General features: G+C 38.1%; 1 protein-coding gene across 19 annotated transcripts in view; it reads left to right on the plus strand.

Moving 5' to 3' along the window:
- MYT1L (myelin transcription factor 1 like) overlaps positions 1–19,451 on the plus strand; it is a 312,706-nt gene that overhangs the window by 202,388 nt on the left and 90,867 nt on the right. For 16 of the 19 annotated variants that reach the window (XM_074895697.1, XM_074895698.1, XM_074895694.1 and 13 more), the window contains one exon: positions 4,446–4,819. In XM_074895697.1, the coding sequence (XP_074751798.1) occupies positions 4,446–4,819 (374 nt within the window). The remainder of the gene's footprint in view (positions 1–4,445; positions 4,820–19,451) is intronic. The other 3 variants (XM_074895688.1, XM_074895691.1, XM_074895693.1) reach the window with 1 other exon arrangement.

Raw genomic sequence — 19,451 nt, forward strand, 5'->3', positions numbered from 1 at the left:
AACAGAGAGAAGTGTCCTGGAGGCAGAATCTGAAAAATTAATGAAACAAAGGATGAGAGTGAAACAGGTTAAGAAAGAAAAGAAAGAAAATAGGGCAGCTAAACAGTAGGCTCCAGGTCTGGTGGCCTGTTTCCCAGGTTTCTGAAAGACATGGATTTTTTTTTTTAACTCTGCTGGACTATGAAGTCTGTAATACATGAGGTGTATATAAGCTATATAAGGTATATAGTTGAAGAGCAGAAGGAAGCCAGTGCGAGACAGTGTTTCAAAGGTTTTCTAAGAAAAACCCATGTAATGGTAGTTTTATTAAAGTATAAATCCGAGCACAGGCAAAACCAAATTCAGGGTTGTGAAGAATCTAGTACAAACTAGTCAGGAAAGAGCTTACAAAAGCTGAGTCAGAGTTACAACATAACTGATTTCCTTGAAAAAGTGATGTATTCCCAAGTCCTTAGTTCTGAACCCAACCCTTAAAATATACAGATGTTTGTTTCTTTTAGGTGCTGATGTGTCCTCAATTTTAATTCTATGAGCAAAGGCACTAAGAATAGATAAATAAAGTGAAAAACTAACTCAAATTCACAACTTTACTTGAATAGCTGAGTTGCAAATTTAATGAGATTTATAAAAGCATCAAAGCTGATCAGGCAGCTAACTGGCACCAATTTCCACTGCCAGTTATACATTTTCGAGGGGGTCCTGAATCCCAAGTAATGTCTTAGATTCTCACCAAATTTATAAAATGATGTGTAGAAAAGCATAAGGCCATGAAAAAAAGATTAATGAGCAAAAAATGGCAATGACAACAATTTCTTTCTACCTTTGACTAATAATTTGTATCTAGAAAGTCATACAATTATAATTAGATCTCAAATAGAAAAATTAAACAACAATTCAAATCAAAATTGATGTATTTGTATCTTACTGTCTTTTCCCCAAATTCCCAGACTATTGTGAATTCCAAAGGGGATTGTTTGTGGCATCACTAGATAAAAACTTTTGCAAGTATATAGTGTTCTTAACGAAGATTGGGGTGGGGTGGGATTAATGTTCTAGCTTTAATGTGACAAAATTCATGTTTGCATCATCCCCAGTGGCCAAAAATTTTCACAGTTATGCATCTACCGGTGCCCTTTAGCCTTGATGGTTATAGCTCAGAGCTGTGTAAAGTGTCATCTTTATCTCTTACGGTGTTCTAAGAAGGTTACAGTGTTCTAAGAAGGTAATAAGAGGAAGAAATTAAATCCTGGGGATTTCTGGGGCTAAGCCTACTCACATTCTTGAAAATAAAGATCAGGATTTTGAGGCAAATCATTTAATGATAATGGTATTGAAGAAGCTATAGTGAGGGTAATATTCATCACAATAAGAAGGAACAGAAACAAGAAAGCAAGACACGTCCACTCAGTAAATGTTTTCCTGTCTGCTGAAATCCCATTGAACTGGTACGTGTTTCTGAAATCTGCTTGAGCCCCAGGATGTGACTCACTCCTGTTTTCTAGGATGCAACTTCTTAGGCACCTAAATGAAACAGGTTCCTCTGTAATTATCCAGCCATTTTAGTGGGCACTACACACACTCCAAATTTTCAGTTCTGAGGAAAAATTCATCTGCCTTCTCTCAGAGTTCCGTACTGAGAGTTTAAATAGACAACTCCTGAACCCCTGTAGCACCAGGGAAAGTACCAAAATAAACCTGGTGTGATCAGCACTACAACAAACAGTGCTTCCATATTGCCTCAGGTTTTAGGGACTGTCCAGACTGATGGAAAATCAACTCCTGTTTCTACCCTGACTGTGATGATGTGGGATATTTTCCATGAAAATATGTCCCACCTTTCATCATTGTGAGTGGCTAGGTCCTGACCAAGAGGAGGACTCACAGGACAAGAAGCAGGACAGACATTTGGCAGCGAGCAGTAGTGGTGACCGAGGGACAAGGATTTCTGCCATATTTATTGGTTTTACACTGAAGCATCTTTGGATCAAAGCATAGTCCAAAGAGAAAACACCAGATGCTTAGGCCTCCTCCTTTCCCAGGTTTAGGGCTCCTAAAATTAGTGAAGGTTTGGGCTTCTGCTTACCTGGTGTGTATCAGCCAGTTTCTTGCAGCCAGCTGCAGAGGGGCTCACCTTCTAGAAGAGGGTGCTTTTCCCCAGGACATGCTATGTGACCTGCTGGATGGAGCATGGTCCTGGGATCTGCAGGATGTGGGTCTCGTAATAGGACAAGGGGTAATGGCTTTAAACTGGAAGAGGGTAGATTTAGATCAGATGTAAGGAAGAAGTTCTTCATTGTGGGGGTGCTGAGATACTGGCACAGGTTTCCCAGAGAAGCTGTGGCTGCCCCCTCCCTGGCAGTGTTCAAGGCCAGGTTGGACGGGGCTTTGAGCAACCTGGTCAAGTGGAAGGTGTCCCTGCCCATGGCAGGGGGTTGGAACTAGATGGTCTTTAAGGTCCCTTCCAACCCAAATGGTTCTATGATTCTATGATTCTATTCCCCCTCTAGCCTGCATCATTAGGCCTCAGCTTTGGTATCGGTGTCTGGAAACTAATATCCCATTAGGACTGCTACCCTGTACCCACTCCCAAGGGAGGAGGGTTGGAATCTGGCTAGATGGAGGTACTTAAAATTTACTCAGTATTTCATGATAGTGTTAATGGAGGGAGGTGTTTAAGCATGCTGGATTAGACTTTAAAGGCACCTATAGTCCTTACAAAAAGAGAGAGTTGACTGTGTATGTTCCTTAGATATGTGTGTGCCAGTCAGACTGAGTCAGCCTTCTTGTGAACAAGTGCTTTAAAATTTAGGTAAGACAATAGCTAAGTTAGGAACTTACAATTCTTGTTACCTAAGTAGCAGTTTAAGTAACTGGAATGCATAGCTGCTGGGATGCAGTTAAATCAGATCAAGATCAAGACCCTGCAGACACCACAAAGAGGTCATCAGTAGTACTAAATGCAGTGAAATCCCCGGTTTTTCAGGGTTTCTCAATAGAATATGAAGCATTGTTAGAATGGAATAAAATTATAAAGTTTCCCAGTGTTTTGTAATCTGGATAAAAGGAATAAAAACATAACGTAAAAGAGGAAGTTATAAGTAGATATACAGAAAGAACTAGAAAGGAGAGTTTAAATGTCCCAGGACATTATTATTCACAGAAAGAAGACTAAAAACCAGTGTAGCTTGAGGAACATTTATAATCACACAATAAAAAAGTTCAGAGGAAGTTATTTAAGCAGAAAGTAATTTGTGTGTGCAATCACTCTGTGTAGGAGGTTATGGGGGTTACACAAGGGTGATCACATTCAACAAACACAGATTATATGACCTTTGAGAAACAGGTGGCTACTCTGGTAGAAGACCAGAACTCTGAAATGCTATTTATGTTACAGTGCATTAAAATGATCAATGAGGAAGTGGTGCTCAACTTTGAAAAGTCTGACTTCCTTCACTGACAAAGGATTTTTTTTATTGTTTAATTTTTTTTCAAGGCGAGAACACTTCCAACACTGGCCATGAAAACTACTGGTTTTGGTTGTGATGGGGAGCTTGCTTTCCCATCTTTCCAGCCTCATAGCATATATGGAGTATAGCAGTGGAGAATTTAAGAGCAATTAAGCATTTATAATAATAACAAAAAATAACAGCATTAATAATGTGGTCATGTTTTCATTATTTAAATAGCATTGAAAACTATCTTAATTGTACAAAATCAAAACCTTACTGAATATTACAAAATTACAGAGCATTGCTTTATTCCTGATGTACTGATAGCTTACAAGTACAATAATATTGCTGGTTTCTTGTTGTGGTAAGGCATTAGCTGTTTTTTTCCATCTGCTAAGCCACAGGAATGCAGCGTTCAGATCACAGCTAACCCTTGCAGGAGATTAACCTCCGCGGGAAAGAAAGCACAAATGCCAATATGGTGGATGCTATCTGTTCAGTTTATTAACTGCGCAATTGCTTTGTATACGACTTTCTGTACATCGCGAGATCTTTAGGTCCCTGTTCTTTCCATGCATCGCGAGATCTTTTCATGTGCCTCTATTTTTCCCGTACATCGCGAGATCTTCCGAGCGCCTCCCCCTACAGTTTTTAACCTATATTTATCTACCTTAGAAAGGAGTGTACCATGCAGAGGAGAGGAAAGAATGAGAAGAAAAAACACACATTTGTATCAGTTCTGGAACTGTTATACTGGCATGTACATGTGACACTTTCAGGCAAATAATAGTTGTTCGCTGTTTCACAGGTTTTGTAAGTGTCCTCCCCCTTGGTCATTACTGCCTAAGCAGCATTTTAGTTTGAAAATATGCATTTTGCGAACAGCAACTAATCGTGTAGAATTAGAGTATATGACTAAAAGATATGAGTTATACAATCTGACCTACAGAAATCTGCAGGATGGTGTACTAATCTTAATCTTTTATTTTTGCGCAGTGTTTATGGCTGCCCTTTGGCAAAAAAAAGAAAAACACAAGATAAGCAACCCCAAGAACCAGCCCCCAAAAGAAAACCTTTTGTGGTTAAAGCAGACAACTCTTCAGTAGATGAGTGCTATGAAACTGATGGAACAGAGGAGATGGATGAAAAGGAAGAGGAAGAAGAGGAAGAGGATGAAGAAGAGGAGGAATATTCTGATGATAATGAGGAGCAAGGTGATGAGGAGGAGGATGATGAGGAGATAGATCGAGAAGAAGAAGAGGAGATTGAAGAGGAAGAAGAGGAGGATGAAGAGGAAGGTGAAGATGTGGAGGATGAAGAGGAGGAGGAAGAAGAGGAGGAGGAAGAAGAGGAGGAGGAGGAAGAACGTGGTAATAATCAGAGTATTAGTAAAAAGTAAACAATGTGTGTTTTCTGGGTTAATCTTCTAGTGTGGTGTGTGAGAATTTAGCTGCGTGCTTCTCATTAAAGTTAATGGAAGTCATGCAGTTAAATCTCTCTGCTCCACACTGAAAATATACCCCACTGTGTTCTCTTAACATTATTTTAATAAGTCTGTCTTCCAGATCTTTTTTAATACACCAGCACTCGTATTTCAAACAAGGAGGGTGGAGGTGTGTTTGTGCTAAAAATGCTTGCATAAAATGTAGTCCTAGTAGTGGATTAATGCATGCAGTTACCAGGAGAATATTCACGAAGGTACAAGCAAAGCATCAGCTACAGCTGGGTGCCTGTACTGATCATTTGCAAGTGTATTTGCTGGATCTGCTTATATAATGTCAATGGTTGCCCACATAAATGCTGTCACAAGTTTGCAGATAATTTTTGTGAGCAAAAGCGGGCCTCTTCCCTTTGAAAATTTTGCCTCATACTTCCCTGTACCCCAAGAAACTGTTCAGAATGAACTATTATAATATACTTTGGTTCTTTGAGACTTGAATGCTGTGTACTTCAGTTGCTTCTATTAAAAACAGAGATAGTGAGAGGTTTACATAGATAAAGTCCTTTTAAAATTCATCTTTTGGTTATCATACGATGGCATAAATGCCATTAGACATACAGGTCACTAGTAGTAGCCAAATTAATGTGATTAAACTGTTCACCTTTCTCTTTTTTGGGATATTGGACTTTATCTAACCACTATTTTAAAATGTGTAATCAGTGTCCATTTACCCAAGAGTCCATATGCTGATGACAGACATCATAATGCACTGGGGTGAAATGAAAGAATCATGCAAAAATTAATGAGCTATCTAAAAAGTATTTTGTTCCCATTTCCAGGGAACACGTTTTTGGTTGGGTAGATTCACCTTTCTAACCAAAAAATATATAAGAAAAGCTTTCAGCACTCCTCAGTTGGATTCCTCTTAGGAACCAGGTATGAAAGTTGTATGACTTTTGTTTCAGCATTCTGTAAGGTCAGATCTTAAATCTTATAGAAAGTCTTTGGAAGTATTCTTTCCATTTGGGCAAGATGGTGGCCAGCTGGGTGGCTATAAGCATTTTCTTAGATATCTGAATCTGTAGCATTTCCTCAATTGCTTAAATTTGCCAACAAAATTGGTAGAGCATAAATGGCCAATCTTAAAAGTTACATGAGTTTGATGCAGCAGGGAAGCCATTTCCTTTTGCAGGGAACTCTGCTGTTTCAGAATCTGGAAGAGAAGCTGTGTTAGATCGGGCTGATATGCAACTGCTATTGCTATCCTGATGGGCAAGCGCAGGGTGTCTAGCAGTTTCTTTAAGAGATAATGGTGACTGAGTTTGTTGGTGCTTGGGTTATGGTGCAACTGCTGCTGTGATTTCAGCTGACGTGAAAAACTTTGAATCTACACTATCAAAAATGATAAAAGGAAAAAAAAACTAAGCAAAACTCAAGAGCTCAAGAAAATTGCTTCTGGCAAGCCAGCAGGCTTGATACTGAGTTTACTATTACTATCATAGTGAAAACACAGTGGTTTACTTATTCCCACACAGTTACACATGCAGTTAGTGGTCCTAATCAATTTACAGAGGCTGACATTGCTTTTTGACCGCTTTCCTTCCATATATAGTAGGCTGTGGTTAAGAACTGCACAAAATTTACAGAAGTACCTACATTAGCTGCTCTGCATATTACATGGAACTAAAACTTACATAGGTCAAGCTTTTCTTAGGATCCCATGCTATTCCAGTAATAATACATATGTACATGAATATATATATCTATATATATATATATGCTCTATGTCAAGCATTAGTCATTTAGAAATAATCCCCATAAAATGGGAAAAGCGATAATAGAAATTTGTAAGAAAAATATTTCATGATCCTTTGAGAATCAACGTAGTAATCATTATGCAACATTTCCAGTTAGGGCAGAGCTAATTTACAAGAAAGAGTTACTAGCAATTAATGAGGAAGTTAGTATGGAGTTACTTATGTCTGTGCCAAGGAGTGGAGAGTGATAACAGTTTGTTCTTGATGAGGTCTAGAAGCTAATCAATAAATCAGATTTTTTTAGATAGTTCTTTTCCCATTGATTTTGGTAAGAGATCCTGATGTTTCACTTTTTTTCCACTCGTAACATAAGCATCTCTGGTGGAATTTGGACTTGATTTTCCAGGGAAACAAAGTGCAAAGTTAGGGGTTCTGAAACTACATAGTCTGAATGTGGCACTGGCCTTTATCTATTGACTAGATGGGGAAATTAGGTCTGTCAGCTCTGCATTTAGTTGTCTCAATTACTTGCTGCTCACTACAATGTAGATATTGTAGTAAAACACCATCCACCTTTTAAGTCACCTTAGCAGGAAGTATGAATGTGTTTTAGTGTTCCTGTCACTAGAAAGAAAAGTCAGAATTATCCACTGGACACCAGGCTGCCTGCACAGTTCTCCTAAAAGCTTCTGTCATTTGTGCTGTAGATAATAGCAGTTCAGAAAATTTCTGTAAATAACTGCAGTCTAGGTGGACAAAACAGTAAAAGTTGTAAGTATCAGTGATAGAAGAATTCCATCAGCAAGTGTAGGACTACAGAGGAAGCAATTAGGGGAGGGAAAGGGGAGAGAGAAGGAAGGTAAGGTATTTTACCATTTCTTAGACCAAATTTAGTTTTCTGTTAGAAAAGGGTAGATCCTAGGAAACTCAAGTACCTCACTGGAATCTCATTGCCCATACTTTTTGTTCAAAGAAAGTTAATTTTGGATGGGATTCTCAGAGGATATTGATAATATACAGGTAATATAGGTATACAGTTCTTAATGTTAATACTTGGACATTCACGGAAACCATCTCAGCCTTTTTGAAAATCACATCTTTCTAGCCTTGTCATTGATAAACTAAAGGACTTGGAAAATACAGGTGTATGCTAAAGGAACACTCTTACAAATCTCAAAATACCAATTTTAAAAAAGAAAAAATCAAACTTTTTTAGATGAATCCCAAATTCTCTGCTCGTTTTTCTGTACGTAATCCATTGAAGCAAAATTAGTGCTTAAAATTTCCCGCCAGTGGCTGGCATGTCTTCTTTAAAATTCCATTAAATGTACTGTATCTCTTTGAAGAACAGCTATCTATCCATCTATCTATGAATAGATTTGAGAAGCCCTTATGTTCAGCACCACCACTAAAGGAAAGATGAATTTTTCTAATTTCCTGTATATCTCAGAAAGAAAGGGCAGATAGATGACCTGTGTTACGATAGCCTAACCTGTGAATTGCAATATAAATGTGAAGGAGTAAGAGAAAAGGCTGCTTTTGGAGTGCCCCTTCTCTGTGATGACAACTGGTGAGAACCTTTAGATTGAAATCTGAAGGGTGCATTTGATTTGCAAGGCAAACTGAAGTACTTTATCCTAAGAGTTCTTTTCAGGTAGTTGGGTCCCAAAGACTGTTTCACAAAGCTTATCAGTTATAGAAATAAACCTCTGTTGGAGGAGCTTCCAGAACAGATTCCAAGGCACCTTTTAGCCCATATCACATGAAGACATTCAAGATGGCTTGTACTCCAGGTATTTCATAATCTGCCAGGGGCAGGAGGAGTCAGGCTGATTCTAGACCTCAGGAAATTTGATATATCAATCAAATCCATTTCACAGATGATGCTACAAAAACTATTGCAGTTTCCCAAGAGACGAATTAGTAGGATATATAAATCTTTTAGACTCTCCCTTACATTTTCTATTAAACTCAAGGTAGTTGGCATATACAATATACCAGTATATGGTACTGCACCTAATTTTTCAGGTGGAATATACTGCAAAAAGAGCTGTAAAGCATAGATAGCAGTGTATATTCAAAGGACACATAATAGAGTTTTTAAAAATAAATAAAAGCTAGAACATGGACATAGAGATAGATGTTCTACATTTTTTAAAGCTTCTTTAAATTGTAGGATTTTTTTAAAAATCTGGTAATATGTTTCGGTTTTTCCCTTCACTTACATAAACTTGACACAGACACATAGGCCCTCATAATTTGAAATCCACCTATCAGCTCTATTAAGATTGTCAGTGCCCTCCACTGTCTTCCTGATTGCCTCCTCAAATTTGTTTCTGAAGCACTTATGTTCTCTAAGAAAAAGGACACGGAAACACCAGTCTAAAGATGAAAGAAGCACATGTGCTGAGGAGACTGTGGGGGCACACAGCTTTCCAGCTGTGCTTGCTGCTGAAGACACTCTACATCTTGACAAATTAAGACAACATATCTGTGTTAGCAAGGTCTCCTGTCCAGCCTGTTGACCACTAATCCTATTCATTTATTTAAACTATTAGCAGGAAAGTGTTCATCTATTTGGTGAACACGGTAGGTATTCAGTACTAATCAGAGCATAGAGCTAAACTCACATGTACCTCACAGGCAAAACATCTAGTAGAACAAAATTATAGCTTTAAGTTAAGAGGCCAGAAAGCATGATTTCACTGCTTAGGACAATGTACATGGAAGGAAGTGCATTTTCCAGGGCCAAAGAAGACAACTGAATAAATACCTGACAGTTTTACAAGCAGATCTTAACCGTTTGCTAATAAACTCTATTGCTGTTTTGTTTCACCTCCTTCATAAAAGATGCGCCATGCCTAGGGTATCTCACCAATAGCAATCTGAAGAACAGAAAAAAAATAAAATAAATGGAGTTGCAGCTGGAATATCCTGGCCATTGTGTTGGTTTTCCCTGGATAAGAAGTTAAAAGTTGCCTTTCTGATCTAGTTCCAAAGTGGTCAAGCCTGGGAGTGGCTGGGTCAAACTACAGCATAAGAACTTTTATTGATACATTCTTTCTGCATCGAAGATGCAAGCATGATCTACAACATGTTATGTTCAGCTGTTTATATTATTTCATATAGAGACATTCAGACTAAACATTTTCTCTGAAAATTTTTGTTGGAAATAATGCATTTAAAAGATTTGGAACAGGTAGTTTAGAGCTGGAAACCTTAAAGCTGTGGAGTAGAGTGGGCAAACAGCTATCGAGTAAATACCCTGTTGGAAAAAGTTGTGGAAAAAAGTTCAGATTTATTACAATTGGTACATGTTTGTTGTTGGTTGGTTGGTCAATTGCTTAAACTTGACTGCGGTGTTAGTTTAGTAAACTTCTGCTTGCTGCTGTGTTCCATGCTCAAGGTGTTTGCTGCTCATAGGCAGTATAATTTAAGGGCATTATTTAAACATTATTTTGAATTCTCTGAAGTGAGATAGGACCTGATACTGAGCTTGTTTACATCAGGACAAATAGAAAATAACTTTATGTCAATGGAGTTACATTTATGTGAGGTGGTGTTGCACATGTCATACCTAACTTTTCCTCCCCTTAAAGAACTATTTAAAAAGACTTCATTCTCTATGAATATTTAACTCAGGAGCTCAGTAAACTTTCCAGGCTGTGTCTAGAAACTTATGTTTAACTTTAAGCAGTTAGTAGCCCTCTTCACTTTAACTTTCCTACAAATAAAAGGCCTTAAATGGTAATGTGAAATACCTGATCCTTCAAGAGCAAGTGATTCAATTATAGCTTTATGCAGTGTAAAGAAATTATTCACCATTGATGAGACAGACTGTAGATCTCTGCCTTACACAACTTTTGTTGATGTAAGCAGACATTCTGTAGAGGACATTGGGATGCGTAAGTAGTTCAGGGTCTGAACTGAAGGCCTTAGTAAGAGTATCACAGAACACATTCAGCACATCTGATTTTAATGCTGCTTTATTCTGAATCTGTTTTATGTGGCCTGGGGTTGCTTGCTTGTATTTTTAATTTACCTACTCTTCCCTTCAGTGTTAGCTGAACATGAGATGTTGGGCCCATTTAATGTCAAATTGTTCCAGGGCTTATGTGTGACTAAACCTTTCTCCAGTCTTGCCAGAGGAGCACATCTGGAAAGGAACCATATATCTCAGCAGTGCTGCTTTGGCTTCTCTCAGATTGCAATCCTCAAGGAGAGGCTGTGTAGAGGTTACCTTTTCTGTATTTCCATTGCATCCTTCTGTCTGCTGATAAATGCTGAGTGAATCCTTGATTTTGCCTCTTTTATTTGTTATCTGGCAAGATCATACAGTAAACAATTCTTTCTGGAATAAGATGAATTGGAGAAGAAATTCAGAATGAAAGTGCTGTAGGCTTGGAACTGTATTCCTATTCTTGCACAGACTCTCTGTAACCAGCTTGATACCAATCATCTGCTGGTTTCGGCACAGTTGTGCCAGGAAGCTGGTTGCTTGTGTATTATGGTACTTTAAAGAACCAATAGTGAACTCAGTACAGCAGCTCTTTGCATCTGCAGACATAATGACCTGATGATCTCTAGATGGTCTCATATCTGGGATATTTCACCTCTGCTAACATATTCACAGGTTGTGCAAAACCAAACTCTTCATGTTCTCTATTTGAATTCCTTTGCCTTTCACAGTGCTATTTCAAAGATTGCATTGTCCACACTGTACTGCAGCTTACACAGTGACCACAGACTCTGTATGAAACCTTCTTGACACTACAGATGTAATGATTCTTTAAAATAAGTTTTAATTGGTTAGTGTTAGAGGTTCCTATTTTTCTTGTTGTGTTTAGAGTGCAGCATTAAGGACAAACTTTGATCACCATATTCATTCATAATTCCCACTGGGCTTACAGTATTTGTCCTAAAAGAGTGAACACAAATGACAACTTTTCACCCTGAAAAACGCAGAACCTTTTTTGGTAGCTGTAGGAGTTATTTTTCTACTATTACAGTTTCTCCAGAAGATAATAAAATGAAATAAAATTCCATACTGGACTGATCATTTCTTCTCGTCCATATTTATTCTCATGAATCAAATTTGCAGTCCTGGAAAATTACTTAAGTCACAGATTTTTTTTTAGACTGAAATACATAAACAATACCACTAACAAAGTATTCTTTTGAAGCAAGAGAGTTGATGTATGATGAACATATATATGTAATCCTGAATACTTTTTTAATGGAAGCATTTCTTCCTCATTTTACAGGTCTCAGAACAACTCAGTTTTGTTCTTTTGTCACATGTATCACTTATGACATACCATAAGAGATACTTTCCCTTTTGTGAATTGATGTAATTTAAAGATATTTTTTGAGAGTAGATTGTGGGAGCTACAATTATCTTGCTGGACAGCAAGGAACGCCAGGTCACTTAGCAGAAGACAAAGAGGACTAATGCTAGGAAAGAATCCGTCTCAAAGAGGTTAGTGAAGGATGTTAAATAATAGGAAAGGGCAGGAATGTTGGTATGGACTCAAGCTGGTTTTGGTCACTGTTGCTGAAATCCTCAGAATTATTTGGCGCATAAAGGCTTCATGCAGAAAGTACTGAAAATAGTGTCTCTAACATTAAGCATGTCAAGTATCTGTAATATTATACTTGGGGGTTTTTTTCATGTTTTTTACAGGGAATCCATGGCAGATATGATATACTCTGTGCAGTAAATATTACTGTTTTAGCAAAAATTTGCGGTGTGTCTGTAAGAGAAAGTTTTGCCAGCTAACAGGATTGACAGCTTAAGACTCAGTTGGGGTTTATTAGGTGAACTCATCAATCTGATAGTTCTGTCATCCCAAAACCTTAATTTTGCAGGCTATACTATTAATAAGAAGATTAAGTAACAGTATTGCTGTTGACACTAAAGGAACCACACCACAGAAGAGCAGAATTTACAATTACAAAAAAACCCAAGGAGGCGTTTTCTTTCTTGTACTCTGTAGACATGGATTACTAATAGTAACAAGGGAAAGGTCTGTGGCATGAATACTTCCAGTCACCTAACACAGGACTGTTTGCAAAGCTGCCCAGGCCCATGTCAGGCTAGGGTTATGTCTTTACATTTTCCAAAGTATCTGTGGGAGATTCTGTACTTATCATATGCACTTTAAAGCATTCTATGCAACTCCTTTCCTTTTGGTTTCTATTGTATCATATCTATTGTTTCACCAACTGCTTCAGCGTATCACAGAAGTTCTATATAAACCAGATGCACCTGTTAGAGAAGACTGTCTTTTTATCATCTGAAATAATGAAAACATCATTCAGCTTGAAAGGCTGGCATCCAATGGAAAGTTAAAAATTGTTTCTTTTTCTATTGCAATATGTTGAACAAAACTTTGCTCTCAGGTCATTAAGTGCAAAATTTATTTTGAGAAGTAACAGTGGAAATACAGAATGGCAGATAATTATTACCAGACTTTTAGGAATAGGGCTAGAGTTGGACTTAGAAAAAATATACTAATGTTTATATTAAAGTTTGTTTATTATCTAATGAGAGCAGGCTGTGGATGTTCTTCTCTGAAAACAGAGCTAGAAAGGACAACTTTTAAGTGAGTAGAAATGGGAATCCTTTCTTGGGAGTCAGGGATCCTCCTACATTTGATGGAGTGAGATAAACGTTTCAGAATAGAATGAAATGGAAATTCTGCCCCTATGTGTAACTCAGGTGCCTGAGTTAAGTGTGAGAGGCGATGCAGTAGTTCAGTGCTGCATTTCCTTCTTTCCTAAGGTTGGAGGCTAGACCGGAGACTGCTTTGCATAAGCAGTGCTCTTATGCATTCTGCTGAAGATCTGTCACACCCTAGAAAAAGAATTCAAAAACTCCAGCAGACTAAAGGAGGTCATTCTTCTGGGAAAGCGGGACATGCTGGATTCCTGTCTTTGCTCCGAGGACACTCTGTCTTATGAATTGTCTGCTTAATATTAGGTTAAAATCAGTTCTGGGAGCAGGGATCAGACACTACATTTCTCTCTCTTAGGCAAGTGTCCTTGTATATTATGTGCAATAAAGACAGTATATTTTTTCATGAGTCAAATAGCATGAAAAAAAAAAAAATCTTGTGTTTTCTGCTTCCTCATGAAGCTTGCATCCAGTCTAGCTTTTATTGTGGTGACTAGCAAACTTTTTGGGGAGACGTGGTATTGATTTCAAACTGGGAAACCTTTTACTCTTAAATCTTCCAATTATTTAGCAAGTGACCTACTAAACAATGTGTTTTACCTGGGAGATGGACAGGCAGGGGTGAACAGGGGAAATGAAAGAGGACAAAGGCAGTTCTTCCCTTGGCTACAAATTAAAGCAAGACAGTCAAAGCAACGCTTTATGGGAAGCCTTCTTCTTTCAAATGTGTATTAGAGCATACCTATTGGATTGGGTCTCTATGGGAATTTATGTATTAAAACATCCAATGTTTATAATCCTTAAAGGCTTAAGTGACAGACTGGAGAGCTTCTTAAGGTTGGGGCTGTTTCAGTACACATAAAAGAGGAGCCTTGAACAGTTGATCAGCGTTAAAGATTAGATGTCTCCCAGGTTTAAGCCACAAATGAACATAGGTGTAGTTGTATCATCAAGAGAAAGAATAAATATTTTTATACAACATGACACATGAGAAATCCAATGTGAAAGTGGTGCAGAAATTGCTGATGCTATTCATAACTCTTTAAAAAGTGATTCATGCTGAAATGCCCACCAAAGATAGATATGAGTTTAAGAACAAATTTGATTCAATGACCGGAGGGTCTTCTGACACAGAAATTGGAAGAATAAGTCCCGGGTGTAAAAAGAGTACAGGACTTACTCAGGGAAAGAAAAAAAAATAAATAAAAAAAAAAAGCAGAAAGACATAAAGAAATGATTAGGAGGTCAGCATGGGAGTACTGCAGAGACCAAGTGCAAAATTCTGTTAGGATTCCTTGCTAGACAACAGGAAACAACAAAGATGTAAAAGCTGCAGTCTGGAATCTTCCTTGTACAGAATCTTTAGAATAACAATAAAAAGGCTTAAGAAAGAAGGTTGATTTTACGGAATAGCTAATCACAATCAGAGCTAGACAAAATACCCACACCCACAGGCAATGCAGCACAGTATAGTTCTGTTCTGTTGTTATATTTTCCTCTCCTTAATACGTGAGCATTTTCCTATAGTTCATGATGCAATGTAACTTACTGTGTCTTTATACAGTACTGATGGGATTTTATATCATTGTCATTTGTAGAATCAGAATTAGACAGATACAGAGCACTTTTAAAAACCTAACCAGTAAGTATAGACTCTAAGACTTTTTATAATACAAAACCAAGGATTGTTAGACTTGACTTGATCTGTGGAGAAGATACAAACAGTGATAAGCCAAATTACTAAGTATTTAGAAATGCATAAATAAAAGTGATAGCAATGTGTTCATAAAGAATAACTGTCCTTTGGCAGATATGTGTTTTGCTTGAAATCCACAAATTGCACATCACTGAGAAGATAGGAAGTGTGGAAATAATGTACACTTTATCAGAGTTTTAGGAACAGATTTGATGCAGTTCCATTTAATAAATTCATCCTGAAGTCATAAAACATAATATAGCACCAGACACAAAGGGACAGAGAGGAAAAGTTCGTGTTGGATAGGTTAATTCCATTGTCTCTTGAGTAGCTCAGATACTTCAGTGTGCAGAAATTCAAGTTAATGAGACTAGAGCCTAAAAATAATCATACAAAGTGGAATTGAAAGTGAACAATATGTTAGGGTGATTTCAGTATGAATCACCTGATGAATACTTGATAAAAAAAATAAAAACAAAAATAATTTCAGGCAGAAGTAGAGGTATTAACTTTATCTCATGTACATTACTTTCACAGTGAACTCCAGCAAAACAAGTTCTGAGCTGAACCATCCTGAGATGGTTCAGACTCAGACTCAGGTTTTAGTTTTGTGCAGTGTAAGTTTATGTCTGTATCTACATGTGTGTGTGTTTGTGTGTGTGTATTTCCAGAATACTGGTTATTGTGGTTATTTGTTTGATTGATCTACTTTGTAGTTTGTTGTTTCTGTGAGGCCAGTTGGAGTAAGAGTTTTCAGCAGAGTTGTCATGCACTGAAACTGTGCTGCTCTAGTCAATTTAGGCACTGTGAGGCTGGCTACAAAGCCACTGCCATCATAGATGGCAGGTATATCTTTAGTTGGAAATATATAGAAATATATGAAAATATGTAGGTGGTTACATTTGTCCATGAAAAGTTTTCCTTTTATGAGATACAAGCTTTTATCATCAGGACAGATATTTCAGTGCAGATCTGAACAGCAGTGGGAAATCATTCATAGAAAGGAGGAGCTGACAGTTTCTAAAATGGTGGCACTGTATTTTCTTTAGGTGGACAGGTAGCTGGAAGAGCCTTACTGGAATATCTTTGGAGATGCAGTAGTGACAGAAAAAGGTTTTTAGATCTGTTACCATAGTATACATTTCCTGTAATTGACAGGTCTCTGGTACTCTAATCTCCTTCTTAGACATTTGCAATCTCACAGGCCATCTGTACAAGTAATATAGATGGCAAATAAACAGAAGATAATAAAGACTCTTTGTAGCTAGCTAAGAGCTAGCTGCATCATTGAATAACTACTGTCTCTTTTTTGAGGTCCACTGTATATGTGTTCTTGACTGACTGAAGTAGCATGGTTAAAAGAATAGGTTCCCGTTTGCCTTACTTGTTCCTTCTGAAGATACAGTTAACAGTGTGCTTTCCACTGATCCCAGTTTACAGATTCTCTTGCCTTGTTCTCTGTCTCTTCAATCACAGTAATCAAAGACTACCTCTATGTGAGTTAATAAAAACAGGCCATAGGCCACTCATTTAATGCTAAGTTCAGCAGTTGTATGACAAGTGCATACAGATAAGCTTTTACCTTCCAAAATAAGATACCCACATTCGAACTCCATCTTGGGAATGGTCCCTAACCACCACCTCTGCACTGTGTCTGGACATTGCTGGAAGGATGCTGAGTCACTCAAGGCAAAATCATGCCAAGGCTTCACTAAGAGTGTAGCATGATGAATAATCACATGCCATGTCTTGGTCTGGTGTTCTGTCTCTAATTAGTTTATACTTTAACCAAAGGGGCAAAGCACCCTTTGTATTTACTTTCTCCTTGTTCTTTAATATGGAGTATTACTCAGCCTTTCCTGTCATGAAAAGATGGCAAATGTAGATGAAGAAGCTGGATGAGGAGATAAGTTAAAAAGGAACAAACCCCTAATGGAAAGCTTTACATTTCAGATGAAGTCTGGCACTCTTGCACATAGAAGTCTTTGTCCTTCCAGATCCCTTGGTACTGAACTCATCGAGGGGATACAAAGAGAGTCAGGAACAAGAAATTTCAACAATATTATATTTAGCAGTTCTCTCATCCTCTAGAACAGCAGTGATGTGTGTCTCTATCCCCTCTGCCAGTCAGGTGAGATTATTATCAAAGCACAAAAAGGCTTCCTTTGATAATGAAACACAACTAAAAATAAGTAATTAAACTTATAACAGAAATCAAACACATCCAATAAGATAGAACTCCCTCCGTGTAACTCATGTAAATGCAAATATCTGTCCCATCCAAAGCATCCATACTACCCCTTCCACACCAGCCTTTCCTTATATAACTTTGTCTCTGTCCACAACTTAAAGATAGCTCCTTTTGGGTAGCTCCTTCATTACTTTCTCCCTGAAACTCCTACTGTGTCATAATAAAGATATTGTTGAAGATCTGCAAGGAACAATTAGAAAGTTTCAAGTAAAAGCCATTGGAATAGGATTCATCCCATCAGTTTGATTTAGAACTGATCAAGAGAAACAGTCATTTTTAGGGAATAATTGAGCCAATATATTTAGATACCTAGGTTAGGATGAAATAAATTACATCCCAGGATGCATGCATTTGTCCACTGCCTGTACATGGATTCTAGATGTCTAGTTCATATGGAGACATGTTCAATATGGACATCTGCACTGAGTCAGAGATCTGAACTGAACCATTGAAAAGAGATTATGTATCCTTATAGTAACAGTTTCCAACCTGTCTTCTCAGAGATTTTTATGTGAGAAAGAAAATGTTAGTTTCTGAACTGAAAATGTGTTCTTCAGGCTGCATCCTTTGCAAAGCAATGATCATGGAGAGGGGTATAGGTAGGGGTTACTGTCTGCAGCCTTTGGAGTAGCCCTATGAGAAGCTCCATATCAAGAGCTGTCTGAGTGGGTGTTCTCCCATCGGTGCAGCTGGTCCTCTGCTCCCCTGCTGTCTCCCTGCTGTATCTCAGTATCTGGAGAATAGCTTTGGCTTCTTCATTGCCTGCTGCCCTGCTGAGCTGCGGAAACCTGAGAGAAACTGCCATACTTCACTGAGTCATTATAAGGCTGTGAGACAGAGTATCTCTCCTCCCTCATATAGATGTCCTGGGGAGAAAAAGTAGGATGAAATGAACACCAGTCATTAACTAAAGCCATCTCATTATCTGCCTGGACAGAAGTCAGGTTAAAACAGTTAAGACTGGCTGAACCTCATTCTCAAAGAAGCACGGACCAGATGGGAATGACTGTCTAAATCATAGTGCCCTTGCAAACTCAACATAACCACTTCTGATCACAGATATTCTCAGCAAGTTCCTTCTCAAACCTAAACATATGCCTTCATGCCAAATACTGCAGATACTGCAAACCAAACAAGCAGGCATCATACTAACCATGGACCTTATCTACTTAAAGGGATGCCTGTAGGTAACCAAAAATTTTTTCTGCTCTCTCTGTGGTGGAAAAAAATAATCCCAGCATATTCATTGTCTTTTGACTTTTTGGAAATAATGTTTGGCTGTCAGGATGAAAAGACTGGAGATTGTAACCAGAAGGCTGTGGGAATTGATTATTCCCCTTTATTCAGCACTTACACTATTGTATGTGGAACACTAGATCCAGTTTTGGGCTTGTCAGTCCAAGAAAGTCTTGAAATATTGGAGTCCAGTGGTGAACAACCAAGATGATAAAAGAGCTGGAGCACATGTTGTACAAAGAGAGACTGAGAAAGAAGAGTAGAGACTGAGAAAGAAGAGTTTGTTCAATTGAGGAAGAGAAGGCTAAGGGGAGATCTTATGCCTGTCCAGCTTCTTATGTGGAGGGTAGAGAGAAAATGGAGATGTCCAGTGACAGAATAAGAGACAACAGACACCAGTTGTAACAAAAGAAATTCCATTTAGAAATAAGAAAGGAATTTTTCACCATGAAGGTGGTCAAACACCGGAACAGATTTCCCAGACATGCTGTGCTATCTCCATCCTGGAAGATACTCAAAACTGGACTGACAGGACAGGGTCCTGAGAATCTACTTTAAGCTCGCCCTTTTTTTTGAGCAAGGATTGACACAGATAACCTCCAGAGGTCCCTTCCAACATCAGCTTCTACATGATTCCATGGCACAAGTGCAATGTAGATGGCATGTGAGATGCCCTAAGATCAAAAAAAGGCAAGCAGCACCTTGTGGTGAAAAGCCAAATTCTTAAACAGACTGTATCAACTTGAGCCATAACCTAAATAATTTTTAAGTTGTTGCAGTTTGTCACTTGAAACAAGATTGCCGCAGTCATGATCTTGCCAAAGGAGCTGTCAGATATCTTCAGATCCTTTTCCAAAACTGTACTGATACAGGTAGCTCATAGGGGTTTAGGGTGGGAAAACATGGTTGTCCCATTCATTTTGATTATCTAATGCTCTTTCTCTT

This window comes from Athene noctua, chromosome 1 (assembly GCF_965140245.1).
Source record: "Athene noctua chromosome 1, bAthNoc1.hap1.1, whole genome shotgun sequence".
Classification (NCBI taxonomy): domain Eukaryota; kingdom Metazoa; phylum Chordata; class Aves; order Strigiformes; family Strigidae; genus Athene; species Athene noctua.